The following is a 19,031-nucleotide window of genomic DNA, read 5'->3' as shown; positions in this document are numbered from 1 at the left end:
AGCCTGCATTATTAGAAGGCATAGCATACATTTTCATTACCATGCAGAAAACCCCAGCTTTCTGTACATACACACACACACACACACACTGAGCCGGGATAAGATATAAGAGGTTTCTTCCTTTTAAAAGGGAGTTTTTCCTTCCCACTGTTGCCAAGTTGTTGGTGTTTAGCTTACAATCTAAAGTTCCTTGAGGCAACTGCTGTTGTGTTTTGGCACTAATTACACTACCAGTCAAAAGTTTGGACACACCTTCTCATTTAATGGACTTGTCTTTATTTTAATACCTTCGACGTTGTTGATCCATACTGAATACATCAAATATATGAACCAAGATAAATGGAATTATGTAGCAAAGAAAAATTTGATAAATAACTCTAAGTATGTCTTATATTTTAGATTCTTGCCGCCCTTTGCTTTGTTGACAGCTCTGCAAACCCTTGGCCTTCTCTCAGTGAGCTTAATAATGTAGTCACCTGAGATGGTTGTCACTTCACAGGTGTGCCTGTCAGGCTTCATTTGTGGAATTTCTTGCCTTCAAATGGTGTTGGGACCATCAGTTGTGTTGTGCAGAAGTCAGGTTGGTACACAGCTGACAGCCTTTTTTGTCAACTGTTAGAGTTCATATTATGGCAAGAACCAATCAGCTAAGTAAAGAGTAATGGCAGTCCATCATTACGTTAAGAACTGAAGGTCAGTCAGTCCGGAAAATTGTTAAAACTTTGAACGTGTCCACAAGTGCAGACGCAAAAACCATCAAGTGCTATGACAAAACCGGCTCACATGAGGACGCCCCAGGAAAGGAAGACCAAGAGTCACCTCTGCTTAGACCAGTGGAAATCTGTGCTTTGGTCTAATGAGTCCAAATTAGAGATCTTTGGTTCCACCTCATCCCAACACCATCGAGATGGTTTGGGATGAGGTGGACCGCAGAGTAAAGGCAAAAACGCAAACAAGTGCTCAGCATCTCTGGGAACTTCCTCAAGACAAGAAAACCATTTCAGGTGACAACCTCATAAGGCTCATCGAGAGAAGACCAAGAGTGTGCAAAGCAGTAATCAAATCAAAGGGCGGCTATTTTGAAGAATTAAATATAAAACATGTTTTGAACTATTTCACACATTTTTTTTACTACATAATTACATATGTGTTCATTCATAGTTTTGATGCCTTCAGTGAAAATCTACAATGTAAAATAGTCATGAAAATAAAGTTGTGTCCAAACTTTTCACTGGTATAAAATTGAATTGAAGTGAACTCCCATTTTAGCCCCAGGGGCATTGGTCATGTGTTATTCCTGGAATCTTTAATTTCTGGCTTTTTGTTCTTTGTCCTGAAGAAGTGTCAGTAAACTAACTGGCAACGAAATCTGGGGTATAGACACCAGGGAAGTCTGAACTTTCCTTAATATAAAAACAGTGCCTGTGAGCAAGGTGATTAACCTTCAGCATTTTCAGCGGCCAATAGAAGAAGATATGTTTAACTGGACAGCTCCCAGTGGCCAAGAGATGGAGACTGTAACCGTACTGTGCAGCCAGCAGGTGTGCATATTTGCATCTGTACGAATGTGCAACATCCTGTCGCTGGAAAAGAACATAAGGTTAAATGTTAAAGTTCAGTAGAAGCAAAAAAGAAAAAAGCTGGGTTGCGTGCGTGTGGTCTCATTGCTTGGCCATATGGAGGAAGCCCTTTGGGTGTGTCAAAAGTAGATGTAAATTTATGGTGTCCCGTCATGAGCTTGCTGGGATAGACTCACAGAGGCAGAGGGGAAAAAATGAGGTTGGTAGTTGTAATGGTCAAATGTTCCCTATCGCAGCCTGAGCTTTCTACCCTGCAGAGAGGAGATAGACTCTAATGAAGAACTGGACAGCAGAGACCACTCCACTCAGTTGTTTTGCACCAACACAGTTTTATTCAGAGGTCTAGTCCTTGGCCTTAGCTATATAAAAAAAAAACTCTTTGAGTTATTCTAGATTTAATATGACCATATTTATACTTAAATAAATTAACTGGGCAATTACAACATGTTTGATTCTAATATATCTTTTAAAATGATGGATCTGGATTTGTTTTTTGTTTTTTTGTTTGCTTTCCTAAAGAAATCTTCTGCAGTTTAGATAATGAAAGCAAAACTCTCCAGTCATGGTATGTGTGTAATTCAGTGCATCGAGTTTACTTTTGCAGGGACTATTGCTAACATTTCTGTCTATAAGCTTCTGTCCCTCCAGTAAAAACAACATGGACAGCCAATACACAGGCGACCAGGGTGTCATAAAAACTGGTCTCAGCAGAGTAACAGTAATGTAGGTCTTTTAGAAAGGTCCTGACCTCAGCATGCTGAAAATCCTTGTGTGTGAGTGGGAGCATGTGTGTGTGCATCTGTGTACCTGGATCCCAATTCAAGCTTTCTCAGGCAGGAGAGAGAATTAATGCGAGGATGACATTTTGCTGGCATTTGCAGAACACTGAAGCATTTTTATGTTTGGGATCTGGGTTTTTGATATCCCTTCACTGCAGCCCCCCCACCCCTCTCTCTCTGAGCTGTTGGCCAGGTATTCAGATTTTGGGACCCTATATGAGTGCAGCTGCTGCTGGCCAGTACAAGGCCTGAGGTTTTTGAAGCCAGCTGCTGTCACGACACAAATTTGCGGTCAAGAGCCAGTTCTAGAGCAATAGCCAGGTACGCTGGAGATTCTGGCATCGCAAGGAAAGTGAGTGCAAAAGGGGAAAAATGGAGAGAGAAAGGCAAGGATGGCGGGAGTGATGGGGTGGCGGGGGACATCATGTATATTTACGCTAAGACAAATGTCCTGGATTAGCTAACAGTCTTTGGTTAGTTAATCCTGGCCAGAGCCCTTATGTGCAAAGAGTTCCAGGCAGCTCCTCTGAAACATCCGTCACAGCCTCGTTCATGCTTAACATGCGTGTGAATTCTGTGCGTGACATGACGTTAGGTCAAGTTTAAATGTGCTTGTGTTTTATTCACTAGTAAAAGTATAAATATTTCTTAGAGCAGCAGTTCTACATGTGAATGACATTGATTCAGTGCTGTCTCTCAGCTCAGTTAAGCTAAGCTGTCACAAGCCTTATGCATTTCTCTGCTAGTCAACTTAGGCCAGAGCATGCAAACTCGCCAGTTTGCTACGTTTTGAGTTTCTGTTAGTACACCCACCAAGCTTTCAATTCTTACAGGGGAGGCTAACTGTCAAAATGGATGATTTTAGGTAGTGCTACATATAAAAGGAAGCTTTCAGTTCTAGAAACTAGAAAATAGTCGTATGCTGAAATAGTTTAGCCATAAGATGGACATAGCCGATAGTCCCAGAGTCCTATTCAGCTCTGCAGTCGTTGTCTATACACTGCTTGAAAATAACCAAACCAAAAAACACTTTTGAATCAGAGTGTAACATCAAGTATCAGAGAGCGTTGTTAATCAGTTTCAGCTGCTCTGGTGTTAATGAAATGAACAACATGTGCGCTAGTGGGGCAACAATGAAACAACCCCTAAAACAGAAATGGTTTCACAGGCGGTGGCCACTTTATTCCAGTAGAAAAATCCAATAGAGTCCTCTGGGGCATTCTGTCTCGGTCCATCTGACACAAACAGGTTCTAACTGAAACTGTCCAGGAGCTTTGTGATGCTGTGGTCCAGATCTGGGTGGAGATCCCCCAGGACACCATCCGTCATCTCTTTAGAAGCATGTCCCAGTGTTGTCAGGCATGCGGGGGCCTTGCAAACTACTGAGTACTATTTTGAGTTTCTGTAATGAAATTTCAGCAAAGTGGACTAGCCTGCCGCATCTTTTTTTCATTTTGATTTTCAGGGTGTCTTTGAATAACATCATTTTCATTTTTTGTCAAACAATGTGGCATCTTTTCATACTGAAAACATTACCCAGTCCATATCCGGATAGATATCAGCAGGATTATTCAAAATGTTTCTGCTTTGACCTGGTGACCGACCGGACAGCTTTCCATATGACTGATTACAACCTGGGCTGTTTCATGCATGTGCAACACATGTGTGGAAATAGTCTTATATACACTCACAGCCACACACCAGTTGTTAGCTTGGAAAATCCTCACTGTGAATGAAGTTTGCAAAAGTAAACTGTGGGGAACCACAACAAAAATGTTTGTTACAGCAAAATGAATCAGACATTAATCACCCTGCTGAATATGTATGTGTAAAATATGTAAAGAAGCTAATAGTGTCACAGTGGCTAAAGCTAAAGCTAAAGCTATCCAGAGCTCAGAGCCAGACACAAGCTAGCATCCTCGGTATGAGCCTCTGTTGGAGCTAAACATCAAATAAGTTCCTGGAAAATTGTTTGAAGAAGTGACACATCAGAATCAGTCAGAATACTTTAATAATCCCTTTATGTTAATTATGTGGGTTACAGTTGCTCCAAGACAATAACAGTGACAGACTAAACGAATTAAATAATACAATAAGTTTACAAAATATGAGAAATAGCTCCAATATACTTACAACTAGCTCAATTTAGATGTCAAGAATATTACAGAGGTGAAATATGTATGACTGACATTTAACCCCACCTGGGGTTAAAAATATGCTGGGAAATGATGTACGTACCTGACATTTGTTTTGCTATCTAAATGTTTTGCACCGTCTTTTGTCTGGTGAGGTAAAATATGTAAGGTGTGCACAGCAACTCTGTTCAGACTTACTGCAATTTGGTACGATATTATAAAGACATTGTGAAGTTTATGAACTTCTTGACAACTGGGATAGGCTGCACCTCCTTTGTTTGTGTACACTGTCAGTCATAGGTCTTAAAAGGAAAACTAGAATTAGCAAAAAAAGGGAAATGAGTAACTGCACGTACTTTTTTTTGACCTTAGTTAAAAGACAAAATTGTTGAAAGGCAAGCGAGGTGCACAGTAAAGTGCGCAACATGGTAAAATGTTTGCCTGCTGCTGCCGTGACATTTTCACAATCTGTCTTCTGGTTCAAAGTAACTGACTTGTCAACAGTAATATTTTGAATGGATGCACATCTACAGCTTTACATGGTAACTGCGCTGGTGCTGACTCTGCTGTTGACTCATGCTGCGCTTGACTTAGCCGCAAATGTTGTTAATGCATAACCGGGGTTTTCATTTCAATCATGTAGAGCCATTTATTATTTGCCAGGTTGGCCGTAGTCTTCCACTGAGGCATCCTCTGAGTCTGAGAAGTTGAAGAGTCAACTCTTTAGTGATCAACTTTCTGTCACTTGTAATTGCATCGCCCTGGGGTGATGAATACTGCACGCAGCCTCAACTGAACTCTGCTTCAGTAATGTAGTGTGAGGAGGGTTTCCCTGAAGCATCTTAAATCTTAAGCCCTATTTAGTCAGGCAAAGTGCCCGAGGAAACACATTCTTATTTACTGTACAACACATGCACTGAAGGAGGGATTGCATTAAGAGTACTTGCCAGATGTATGGTTCTTGGCTGCTGAGCAACTTTGGACCAGTTTGAAGTGCCTTACTTAATGGTGCATTGGCAGTGGCGTGTGAGAGGATGGGGATTACTGTTTTCTCATTTCATCCATCTAGATTTATCCCAGCTGAAAGCTGATGTCTTACAGTCACAAGCTCACCTGTCTATCCTTCAGGTTCTTGGAACAATGTAAGGAGCACTAAGCCAAACCTCAATCCTTTAATGAGCAAATATATAATGATATTTCTAATGCTTTTTAACCTTTTACTATTAATAAATGTAAACCTGCTTCTGAGCCTAATCAAAAGCATAAACTTTTTTTGACAAACTTACGAGAAGTAAAACACGAGAATTCAAATGAAGTAAATTTAGATTATGGCTCAGAATTCTTCAACAAAGTAAGCCCTACAGCTGAAATTGATCAACCACATAAAACCTGAACTCCTGGCTCAAAACATACAACATGAAACAACAATCCATTACGTTATAATAATAAAAAAAGAAAAACACTCTGAAAGCATGGCCTGTGCGTGATGAAAACCCCCCCAAAAAACAAGACTTCACAAACAAAGTTATGCATGATTCATGCACTTACCAGAATATATTCTTATAAATATGAAGTAATCTGACCTACCTCTGTGCTAGTGCATGAGTAGAAGACTCCACATGCAGTCTCAAACAGACAGATTTTATTCCCTTCCAGTTGCTCTAAAAAAACAGACCTGGATAAAAGCCTAAACTGTCTGGCATGGAGGCACTGGGCAGTCACACTGCATGACTTTCAGACCCAGCAATGGTAATAGGTGACATAGCTTTCAAGCTATGAAACCAAAGGAGAAAAATGACATGTGACCTCACAGCAGCCGAGGAAAAACAACCTTAGCGTCACACATGAAAGTGTCCTAAGGTCATTTTTGTAGGCAGAGAGAGATCTGAGAGGAATATTGATGGATTTAAGTAAAGAGATACTCTGCACTGACCATCTGTCTTTAAACAGATTCTAATGAGACCAATTTGCTCACCCCAATCAGGATGTACACTCATCAACGGTTCAGGGTGATGGTGGAGTTGGGATATTTTCATGGCATACTTTTAGCCTCTTAGTATCAGCTGAGCATTGTCTCGATTGAGGCCTACATGAGTATTGCTGCTTTACGACCACGGTCTGCACCCAGCCTATCTTTTGATGGTTCCAGCAGGATAAAATCCACATGACAAAGATGTTCTCAACAAGGTCTGTTGAACATGACAATGATATCACTGTATTCAAACAGCCTCCACAGTCACCAGATCGCAAACCAATACAGCGCCTTTGCAGCCGACAAATCTGCAGCAACTGTGCGATGTGTTGGATGTCAAATATGCATCAAAATCTCTGAGGAATGTTTCCAGCACCTTGTTAAATCTTTGTAATGAAAAACCAAGAAAGTTCTCAAGATAAATACGGACCCAAAACCATACTAGCAAGGTATAGAATTATCTGGTGAATGCTTGTCTCCTTGCTTGCAAAGATATTATGTGAAATGTACTTGTTTTCTTTCATGCTGTGAGTTGGGTGAGAAGAGATATCTACTGGAGATATGTGTTCTGAGCCTTTCTTTTACCACTTAGCTGAGCTAATGCTAATCCATCTGATTTTAATATATGATAGACTACATTTACTGTACAAGTACAAATCAACTGAGCTAAGGTTTATGTCACTCTTACACAACACCTGCTGCAACTATAGGTTGTAACTGGCACATCAGAGAGAAAAAAGTAGATGCTAATCAAGTGAAACACAAAGAGGAACATAATCAGCCAACTTAACTGAAAACAACTGTGTAAGAGCTCTTTGACTATGCCAGTCTTTAACTTCTAATAAGGAACTCTGACTGTCACTTATTCTAGTTTGAGGGTAAGCTCACACTGGAGCACACTGACTACGCATATGTCTCTAAGGATAAACAATGTTTAATTAAGGATGTTTGGTACGTTGTTGTGTATTTTTAGTTATTATTTATTTATTTTTTACTTTCTGCTGCCAATGCTAAATGTTAGAATAGCCTAGCACCACACTCAACGATACACAGCTTGTGAGACAACTCTTCCCGAATTATAAGCCAGACAAATATTTTCCTCCAAAATTTCCCCTCCTGAGGCTATCTTTTATTTCCACGTTTCTCTTCTTTTTTCTTTCTTTTTTCTTGTTCTATACAGTGTTTTGTATTAGCTTCCCTACTATAGCACACTATTACAACAACATTTAGAGAAGCAACTGCTTGTAAAATTGGTTAATTTTCTAACTTTAAGCTTTGAACTATGTAATCAGTTTTATTTTTGGGAACGCGGTTAATACTTGGAAAATGACTCAGTGTACAGTTGGGTTTTGTTACCATATACCGATGCCATATTACCATACACAGGAGCACGTTACAGAAAGTTCTGTGTTCACCTCCTAGACCTTACGGGAACATGCAAAACTTAGTCTTTGTCCTGTGTGCAGAAACAGCCCATTTAGCCTTTTTGTTTGTTTGTTTAAAAAAATGACTTTCCTCATTTAGATGATTTGTCACCTGGCATGCTACTAAAGTGTTAACCTGTAGTGCAAAAGACTATCCTAGGGTCCCAACAATGAGTTACCAGGGACACCTGTAACTGACAGTTATATAACATTATAACTGCAGAATAAAACCAAACCATTCCCGAACCATTGTTTGCTTTGTGGCAGAGCTGAAAGCAGACACAGCCATCAGGAAATACCATTTCCGTGAAGGGGTGTACATGGTTTACAACAGTTCTTAGGTAGATGGCACATGTCAAAGTAACATCCATATGAATGGCAGGACCCAAAGTTCCAAAGCAAAACAATGGCCAAAGCTTTACACTGCCTCTGCTGGCTTGCATTTTTCCTTCAATGCATCATAGTACCAAGAAATCTCCAGGTATGCGATGCATACGCATCCAGATTCATCAGACCAGGCCACCCTCTTCCATTCCTCTTTGGTCCAGTCCAGCATGGGCACCCTAACTGGTCTGTAACCCTATCTGCAACAAACTATGATGCACTGGGTAATGTGAGTATCAGTAGCTCGTCTGTGGGATTGGACCACATGGACCAGCCTTCACTTCCATGACCATGTCCCTGGTTCACCACTGTTCCTTACTTGGACCACCTTTGATCAATACTGACCACTGCAGACTGGGTACACCCCACACGAGCTGCAGTTGTGGAGACGCTCTACCCAGTCATCTAGCCTTCACAATTTGACCCTCGTCAAACTGACTCAAATCCTTACACTTGCTCATTTTTCCTGCTTCTAATACATTAAATTTCAGGAGAAATGTTCAGTTGGTCCCTAATGTATCCCACCCAATAACTGGTGTCATGATATAGAGATAATCAGTGTTATTCACTTCACCGGTCAGAGGTCATACTGTTATGGATGATAGGTGTGCATTTAGCTTTTTCGGCTACTAAATCACTCTTTGAACTACGAAACATTCTGATGTTTGCATGTTTTCTCTCCTTTAAATATATACAGGGCTTATATAAGTGTGAAAGAACTAAAGGAGGAACTAAAGCTGAGCGGCACAGACACACTCAACGTCTTCTTTGCAAGCAACTCAATGCGTCAAGAGCTGGCAGGAGCTGCGACCTGGCCGTGGGCAAAGGAAGCTCTTACACACCAAGGTGAGTGGATTTATATTGAGCTTTACTAATGCGACATATTTTGTTTTTCATGTTGCACTTTTTTCAGCTTTCTCTGTCTGTCATCTATTTTCTAACTTTCTGTTTGTGCCTCTCACCCTATCTGCTTTTCTCTTTAGCTGTAGCTTTGCCCTTTCTCTCCATGCTTTGTTTAGGGTTAGGGGCCCTTTCAAATTACATGGGAAGAGCAGCTGGAGCTGGTAGAGATTTTCCTGACACATTACACTCCCTCTTTTTTCTTTCAAATCTTTATTCCTCTTTCCACTGGAAGGATAATCAACCCAACAACCACCAAACAAACAAATAGCAGTGTGGGCTCTGTACCATTGTTGGCAGCCATGCCTACTTAACAGCTGTTCTTTATTAATTTGTACTTCTCTTCATGTGTCACAACACAATAGTAAATTGACTCAAAAGCAGTATACATGGAACGAATACATCTTGATGAAGTGGTTATGATATAAATATTAGGTAAATACTAGATATATAAAATATATACCCAGTTCAAAAATGAAAGTCAAGTTATTTCTAACATAATGTTACATAATGTAACATGTTAATAAAATAATCAACTGATATAAACAATAATGAAGTAGTACTATGGTTAAATTGTAAACCAGTATCATCTGATAATCTTTATTGTGTGCATGCTGCACGGGTGGTTCGACTCCTGTCTCCACCGTCTCTCTGTGTTTGAAACACATTTAACCTGTGCAGCCGTCAAAATATGTCAGAAAATATGGAAAAGCTGTCTAATGGCAATTTTGGCCAAGTCATTGGAGGAAGATGCACAGAATTCATTAGAATAAATATGGATATGTGGAGGTAAGCATCAACGACACAGCTCTCAGTTCTCACTCCTTCTTTATTCGTCTCCAACATCAACTGCGCATATCGCGCCACAAAACACAGGAACACACTTCCTCTACACTGGGTGTGAGTGGAGCCCTCTAGTGGTCCACCACAGATATTCATTTTTTAACTCTTTTATATTTTGATGTGGTTTTTCGTAATGTTATAGTATAGAGTGAGCTGGTTATTGAGACATAAACATAACAGGTTCATTTCAAGTCTCATGCTCGTCATTAACCATCAGTTTGACTGGCAAATAATATTACACGACTCACTTGAAGCAAAACAAATGCATTCCTTAAAAAAATTCAAAAAATTCAAAATCACAGTTTGACCAGCAGAAAATCAATAAAGTGTATTTATCACTGACCATCTCAGCCATATTTGTTTGGAGTTGTTTAATGTTGGGTGATATTCGCTGAAGTAAAGAAAAGAATGTGCACACTATGGGACCAATGAACACAGTCAAATCCATCCAACCATTTTTTATCTCTGATGTTTCGTATCAAAGGGAATACAGTATGCTGCTGTTGCTGAGGAAAAAAACACTTAATGGTGTCATTATTCTGTGGCTATTAATTAGATTAAAATATTAAGTATTGCATTGATACTAATGGTCAAAGCCACAATTATATTTTTGAATTAAAGCGGCAAATTAAGTTCAGACATGTATTTCAGCTGCACGGCATCTGTCTCTGTTTAAACCAACACGTTAGAGGATGACAAATTGTCTCTGGAGGCCCTGCTGTTTAGTGTCTACGTATTTAATGTCTTCATTGCTTAATGTCTTTAGCCAGTGTTTCTAATTAGAAAACCAATAACCCATGTGTGCTGTTAATCCTGTGATTATAAGGATGCTGCAAAAAAATCTGCCTCCCACTTAGTTGGCTTTTGTTTTTTGGAGTTCCCAAATTGTGTCTGTTGTCTTTTTAAACCGTTATCTCTCGCATGCTTCGTTAGTGGTTTCAGATATTTATGTAGCCTTAATTTTTTTCCATTTAACCCCCACCATGACATTTCCCAGCTGTAACCTAACTTTTACCAAATGTAACATTTTTTTATTGTCTGTCACATGGATACTGAACCACAGTTACAATCAGAGACATCCTGTCAAAGTGGGTAATCGCAAATCATTTTTCTCTCTTTTCACGTTGCCACTTAAAAAACATTGCATTTTCTATCTGGCTGGCTTTTCAAGAACCACAGCTTACTAGACGGTAATAATGTTGTAACCAATACTGCGATTTTTACCGCTTATATCCAGGCGGGATGGTCCTGAATCCCTCCTACTTTGGCACCACGGGCCACTCCAACACAATGATCCATGAGATGGGACACATATTTGGACTGTACCATGTCTTCAAGGGCGTGAGTGAACGGGACTCCTGTGATGATCCGTGTCAGGTAGGACTTTTAAATTCTGCTATTTGTGATAATGCTAATTTATGGAATTATTTCTGATTGGAAAACCCACATAAGTAAAAAACTAATAATAGCATCTTTAAATGTTTTTGTTGAGTCTGTGCTTCCACAGGCCCCGCTAGTTTAGAAAATTATTCTCGTGAAGGACGAAGACAAGACAGAACATCTTCAACCGGTCTTTTACTCGCTAGCGAGGGAAGGCTAGTCGGAACCAGGCCCGTGGAGCTTAACGCTCCTCACCTGTCTCCAGCCCAACTCCTTCAAAGAGCAGCCCTCCTCGTAGCCTTTTATTCCCATCACACTTACAGTTTACACAACACAAGCACCTCCCCTCGTAAAACCCCCCTATGGTTCTAAAAGACAAGGCACTATGTGTGTGTATGTGTGAGCACCTGTATGCATGTGTATGCATGTGCAAGAACGTGTGTGTGTGTGAGAATGTGTGTGTCATGGGGGTGCGTTTGTGCGACCTCCTGCTCACCAAAAGGATCATAAAAGCAGGAACAAACAACAACAAACAGATCTTTCAGATAGGATGTGCCTATAATAAAACCTTTTCAGCTCCCCCAGCACCAGAGTAGCTGGAGAGGAGGTCAGAGACAAAGGAATGTCTTTGATCCTGCTGCTCGAACTAAAACTTTACAAATTCAAGAAGCACAATGACAACATTCAACAATTTGACTCCAGCAGTGTTACATCACATGCCCTCTCTTACCATGCATACCATACATATTTTGTGCAGGAGACCACCCCATCCATGGAGACGGGTGATCTGTGTGCTGACACTGCCCCAACACCTAAATCCAAAGCCTGCCATGACCCCGGAGCTGTCAACGACACATGTGGCGTCACCACCTACCTGAACACTCCTTACAGCAATTACATGAGTTACACAGGTGAAACAGATGAACAAAATGCTCAGGTGTTACAATGTATATGTAATATATACAGTAATATTATTAACAGTATGGCAGTTAAAAGTGCATTACTGAGAATTACCATCCACTCTGAAGTAAAGTATAATCACTCAATCAATCAATCAATCAATCAATGTGAGTGTGTAATTATACAATTATGTTATGGTTTAGTAATTTCTGTCCATATCCTCAAGCTGTTACCACCCAGTGTATTTAAAAAGCCAACAAAAGCTTATTAGCCTGTTAAGCCCCCAGTGGTTTTCTGATCTCTGTGATCTCCTCCCTTTTGCGCCCATCTTCTGGTGCGTGGGTGCTTAAGAGGTTAAGGACTGGCATGTGTAATTGCGTCTCCTCTCAGCACATGTCTGATGTAATTATTTCTAGCCATGTGTTTAGTACTTCGGTTATTTAAAGGCTAGTGTGTTAATTTGACCCTCAAAGATTTACTGGATTCTTCTGTCTTCACAGATGATAACTGCACCAACCATTTCACTCCAAACCAAGTGGCCAGGATGCACTGCTATCTAGACTTGGTCTACCAGAAGTGGCTGATGGACCCTCAACCTGCCCCCATCCCACTGGCCCCCATAGTGACTGACCAGAGCACAGATTCTGTCTCGATTTATTGGCTCCCACCTATCAGGGGGTCACTTTATCAAAGGTATGATTGCATGAGTTCTTTTGTTTCTATCCATTCAAAGCTGTTTTTAACCATCCATACATGTCTGGTTGTCCAAGAGGCAGGGTAAACCTTGGGCAGGTCTCTTGCAGGGTTAAAACTATTAACAAAGAACTGCAATTTTCATCACTTGTGCACATAAATCACTCTATGAACACTCCAATTTATAAAATGTGCATAATTTAACTGCATTAGTGAGCCATGAGCACATTGCTTCCACCAGACAAGTCTCTTTATATGTCATGTATGGTGATTAAAAATGTTCTGGATGCAATCAAAACCAGGCATTGGAGTTAATATTTGATTACACTTTCCAGTAATTGTTTTATTGGTCTTTTTTATTTTGTATTCACCACTGCACCGAGAGCATCTGGACGAAAACACCTGTGGAAAAATTGGAATAAACAACTCACAAGTGTGAAGTGTATTATGGAATTCTCAGCTGGTGGTATCACCAGATGTGGGCAAAAGAAAGCTGGCATTTCAACCTGGGAGAGTTTGAAATTTCATACGCCTTGTTGACTTAGTGCAGTGCATGTAGGTACTAGTGTGACTGTGCCTGAAACGACCTCCTCCACAGGTCAAACTAGTGGCCACTTTGTGTTTGCGAAATATGTTTAATTTTCTTGTGTGTCTTCTAGGTCAGTTTCAGCTTTCTTGTTTTGTTTATATAGAATAAAAATGCCATAATTAGTGGACCTGTTTCCTTTCGCCTCAGCTCCTCATTGCGTGTATCTGAGATCAATTGTGGAGATTGTGAGAAAGATGGCATCTTCCACCAGTATGCTTATGAGGCTTCCTCAACTCACATATGTGACACATCAGGCTACTGGACACCCGAGGAAGCAACAGGTCAGTCAAAAAATGCTTTTTGTGATTTTCTACAAATGCACAAAAGGATAGAATTTCCTGTTTTTATATCTGCATATTGAAAACAAGCTGGATTTCAGAGATAATAAATGGTTCAGAATTGTAGACTTTTACTTCTGTTGTTAACAGCTGCACACATATAAATCCTGTTCCTTGGGTCAGTTTGAATATAAACACTAGTGAATATGGGACTTTGCTGAAGCCTCATGTAAAATTGCAGGTTAACTGAGGAATATATTTATTTTACACATCTGCCCGCACGTTCACCAAGCTGAATATATGCCAAATACATTTTTGGCATATATTCAGCCCCCCCTTTACCCCCAGACGCACACACAGAAACACACACATCTGTACATTTTAGGTGCGTGCAAGGCTAATGGCTGCTGGAAAAAGAAAAAGAAAAAAAAAATCAGCTACAGACCTCTCTGTGTCTGTCTTGTTTTAGCCAAAGCGAGAACAAGGATTATTAACGTAAGCGTCTGCTCTGGGTAATGTTTTGGTGCTCTTCAAACATTCAACCTCTGTCATAAACCAAAAAAAGTGCATCTTGTAGCACTGTACATTGAAACATTAACTTCCTGCAAGCACATGGTCCTTGTTATTCCAATCATAAATCCTTGAGAAGCACGATTTCCTTTGACATGATGTATAGGGTGGGGAGGAAAGAAACAAGAAGGAATATAAGGCAACAAGAAAGCAAAGTGAATGAAAAGGGACAAGAAACAAAAAAGGCAAATACTGAAAGAGCAAATGCATGAACACAATAACACGTTTCCATCTCTTTCATGAAAACTCTGACCAAATATGTGGAAATCCTCTGCTGGAATTTATGCTTTGAAAACAAGCGGCTAGGAAGAACAGGGGGATTACTGCTCCCTCATTCGCTGCGGGACCATAATGATGATAAAGGGTCAATTACAGTCTTACTCTAAACAGTGGTATGTGCACAGCTGAGGAGACAGCCAGTCTGCTGGCTTCCCTTGCTCCCTTTTCACTCTGTCCCACTTCTAAGGACCATGATGTGTGGGTCATTTCGTCAGCCAACGGAGATGGGCAATAACATATTCAGTGTGGAGAGGCAGAGGGGAAGTTGGACAAACTCGTTGCGGACACCATAGCTGGCAACCCAAAACACAAGTTTAAAGGCAAAAACACTATTGGCTCAAATTGTTGGCAAAAGTGACCAAGTACATCTCCTCAGAATGCTTCCTGTGCCAGTATTGACTGGTTTAAGTCCATTTTCAGGCTGAGGGAAAACACGGAATTGTTTGGAAGCGTGCACTGCCGCTGTCAGAGATTAAACTGCTTAATGTGCTGCATTAAGTCTTAATACAGAGTTTTATTTCAAAATGAGAAGGTGTAAAGTTTGCTTTTAAGGCTGCCTCGTGTTAACTGTGCTGTAGAGATCAGAAAAAAAGATGCATGTTTGAAGTTCTGTAAAAAATCTTTTCACACGGTAGAAATGTGCAAGGAAAAAAAGCTATGTCAAGAAATAATAGGGATCTCAAAATAATAATTGAGCGCATAAATGTCTTGATGCATGTTCAATCATCCAGGTAAGTAAATCCCCAAAAGTTGATTCTGTTCATCTGGACGTCTTCAGTGGGAGAAACTTTTCGTCACTCATCCAAGTGACTTCTTCAGTCTCAGCAGACTGCAGGTTTCCCCAATCTTATAAACAGGACATTTGAGTAATGATTGAAACTAGCGGGGAATCAAGGAGGCCATTTATGTGAAAAGGGAAAGACCATCTCTGAATCGAGGATGGGGCCTAAGGGTACATCTTTCACCATCTTACGTGCTGTGATTGCAGCCGTTCCCCAACTCTCTGTGACTGGGACTCATGGCCATTGATCAGTGGTTGTTGATCAATGGTCATGAGAATTTGCATAATTAAGATTAAGGAACTGACCTCCCAGCCCATTGTTCCTTCAGTGGGCTGGTTTCAGTCATTGTGCAAATGTTGGTGAACCTGCAGTCAGCTGAGACTGAAGAAGCCACTTAGATAAGTGATGAAACGTTTCTTCTGCTGTAAACGCTACATCCAAATGAACAGAATCAACCTTTGAGGAGTGCACATTTTCTTCGTTTATTGAAAAGAAAATATCTCGTTACAAACATACTATTTGTAAAGGGTGAAAGGTTTTCTACCCATTCTGCTTCAAAGTGGTTTATTAGCTGAATGCTTAAGTTCAATTATGTATTCCCGTTAAAGCTGCTAGCGTGAGAGAAGAACAGATGAGTGAGAGGAAGCCTTTAGGAAGGAAAACCAAAAAACAAGTCTGAAGGAAAGAGTGGAGCCGTTGGATGGTTATTTTATCTGGGTTTGTCAACATGACAGACAGAGTCTTTGCTCATTTCATTTACTCAGTCAGTCCGTGGAAAACTAAATAGATGGTATGCTAACTGCATCAAAAGCTTAAAAGACTTCTCAGGTAATGCTCGTTCTGTATCAAAATGCAGTAGTTTCATATTCTCTTCTTTAACGCTTGTCACAAGCTGTTTATTGAAGCGGTTTCCATAAGTGCACCTGTTCCACACAGGCAGTAGCTCCACTTCTCTCTCAGTATTAAAGATGGTTCCCATTTGCTTACTTTTACTCTGGGCTGTACGATTATAATAAAGTAGCATGTTGGTAGCTTGGAAAATGTGGTAAGCCCCCAAAAATGTCCATTTCCATTTTATGGGTCTTTACACACTCATTTAGAGACCAATCTTTGCATTAATTGTCCTTCTGACTGTGCTTCGACATGGTTAATCATAGTGGGTGTGAAATATGTAACACCTCTTTAGCGTGTTGATTTTATTTGGATTTCACCTGAGACAGCTCATAATAATTGTGCCATACTGTGATTCCATTGTGCTAATCACTAACGCTCTAACAATTAACAACTCATTTCGCCTGCTGTAATGATGTTACTTCCTGCGTTCTTGAATGAACGCCATCTTTAAGTGAATGGTTGTAACTTTGTCAGCAGGAAAATTCCACTTTCCGTTCCAAAAGAAAGTCAGCTTGCTTGTAGTTTTTAGAAGTAACACCGGGAAATGTATTTTCAGTTACTTATAAATAGAGATGAAGACACCATATTGAGGAAAAGGCAGGACTCAACAAAACCAAATTAAAATCACTGCTATGTTAATCAGAGTAGATTAATCTGCTTCTTTTGGACAGGGTATGGTTTGATCTGATTTGCTTGACAATGACATTTCACTGGTAGCATTACCTAAACATCAGATTTACCCACTATAGGATATCTGACAGGTTTGTCTCTACTTCAAACCAACAGGAAGAACACTGACAGATTCCCATTTCAATGTCATCCCAGCTTATGTTGATCTAATGCTGCTAGCTCCTACACATAATGTTAATAATTTAATTCCCTAAAGCTATATAGATATTGATAATCCTGGTACCCTTGGCAGTGTATATAGTAAGTTCAATCCAGATTGATCAATGGATCTAGGAGGAGTTAGAGGACAGGCATACATGCATATGCAGTGATCATTGGAGTAAGATGTAGCTGAACAGGTTTGCTTCAGTTTTCTGGGTAAGGCAGCGAGTTCCATAACTGAGGGCCCCGGGGTGCAAAGTCCATTTATCTTTAGAGAATTAGGTACAAGCACCTCTGTCTCCCTCCCTTTCACCCTCTCTCTCTCCCTGTAGGCAGAACCCAGACTAATCAAGGCTGAGAGGCACTAAAATCTTAAAAATCAATTTTTGAAACTCACAGATTGCCAGTGGCTGGTGTAATCTGGTCACTTCTCTTTGGAAGTGTTAAAAGCCTGGCTGCAGTGTTGTTGACGGTCTCTGGATGTTTCTCTGCTGCGGCAGATATGTGCGCAAGTATGGAGGACTTTGTGACAGACAGACACAGAAATACACAAAGAACTTTATCACTGTTGCAGTTTGTATCTTTGTTGATTGGTTCAGTGTAACAGCTTGCCTGGCATGCCTCATTTTACCTTGTATAAATTCCCTCATTTGGAGAAGCATGCATGCAATGTATTCCTAGAAATATGCTTTGTCTGGATCTTTGTGCTGCTGTCCAGTTTGCCAGTGAGACACACCCTTTTCGCAACCACAGTCCTTCACTGAAGGTAAAGAGAAATTCAGTTTATTTAAGTGTGAGTATGGGTCTAAAAAAAAATCTATTTTTCCACTCAGACACTCTATTGAGTCTCCATGGTGTACTTTTGTATTTTCTGGAGTCAACTGAATGCTCACTACACTGTTTCTAATCATCATCATATATCAGTTAGGATTAATTCCTGCATACATGGGGTGTTCTGTGCTTTAGAGTAAAATGAATGAAGTCATTGGGAACACTTGTAACACAACAGCACCAACATGTGTGTCTGTGTGATGTTGTCAACAGGACCACCTGATGTGGAACAGCCATGTGATTCCAGTCTCCAAGCGTGGAGTCCTGAGTTTAGCCTGTATGACACCAACGTGACGTCACCATGTCCGGGCACAGAGGGCTGCACCCTCACACTGAGGTTCCTACACCCTATTGTTCCACACGCCCTTACGCTCTGGGTCACGTATATCTCTGCGAGTAAGTGTCACTCCATAATAAATACTCGTCAGTTTTGAATAATAGGCACGGTGGGGAAATTAATTATTTGATCCCCTGCTGAAATTGTACGTTTTGCTCACTTACAAAGAAGTAGACAGTCTTGGGTAGTTTGATACTTTTATGATAGACAGAATATTAACCAAAAATCCAGAAAAAAGAACACTTAACATAAAATTTATGAATTGATTTGCTTCTCATAGAGTGAAATAAGACATTTAGTACTTGGTAGAAAAAGCCTTGTTGGCAAGCACAGCAGTAAGACTTTTGTTGTAGTTGGTCACCAGATTTGCGCAGATCTCAGGAGGGATTTCAGTAGACCTCTCTTTGCAGAAACTCTCAACATCCTTTAGATTTCTTGGCTGCCACTTGGCAATTTGAAGCTTCAGCTCCATTCACAGATTTTCTATAGGACTACATTTCTGGAGACTGGCTAGGTCACTTCTGGCCAGACCACAATGCGCTTCTTCATTAGCCACACCTTTGTTCCCTTCGTGGTCTTCTGGATAACCTGTCCTTGTCTCAACCAAGATTTTATGATAGAGGTCCCTGTCAATAGTCCTTCAGTGTGGT

General features: G+C 40.4%; 1 protein-coding gene across 1 annotated transcript in view; it reads left to right on the top strand.

The window, feature by feature from the left end:
- The window catches only part of pappa2 (pappalysin 2), an 89,258-nt gene that overhangs the window by 11,859 nt on the left and 58,368 nt on the right, over positions 1 to 19,031 (top strand). The window contains exons 5-10 of the mRNA XM_082514224.1: positions 8,972 to 9,120; positions 11,255 to 11,394; positions 12,155 to 12,308; positions 12,798 to 12,990; positions 13,727 to 13,860; positions 18,258 to 18,440. Of these exons, the coding sequence (XP_082370350.1) occupies positions 8,972 to 9,120; positions 11,255 to 11,394; positions 12,155 to 12,308; positions 12,798 to 12,990; positions 13,727 to 13,860; positions 18,258 to 18,440 (953 nt within the window). The remainder of the gene's footprint in view (positions 1 to 8,971; positions 9,121 to 11,254; positions 11,395 to 12,154; positions 12,309 to 12,797; positions 12,991 to 13,726; positions 13,861 to 18,257; positions 18,441 to 19,031) is intronic.

This window comes from Aulonocara stuartgranti (genome assembly GCF_965226115.1).
Source record: "Aulonocara stuartgranti genome assembly, chromosome: 18".
In the NCBI taxonomy this organism is placed as follows: domain Eukaryota; kingdom Metazoa; phylum Chordata; class Actinopteri; order Cichliformes; family Cichlidae; genus Aulonocara; species Aulonocara stuartgranti.
The sequence above is the reverse complement of the archived record's forward strand: the minus strand, read 5'-3'. Positions and strand labels throughout refer to the sequence as shown.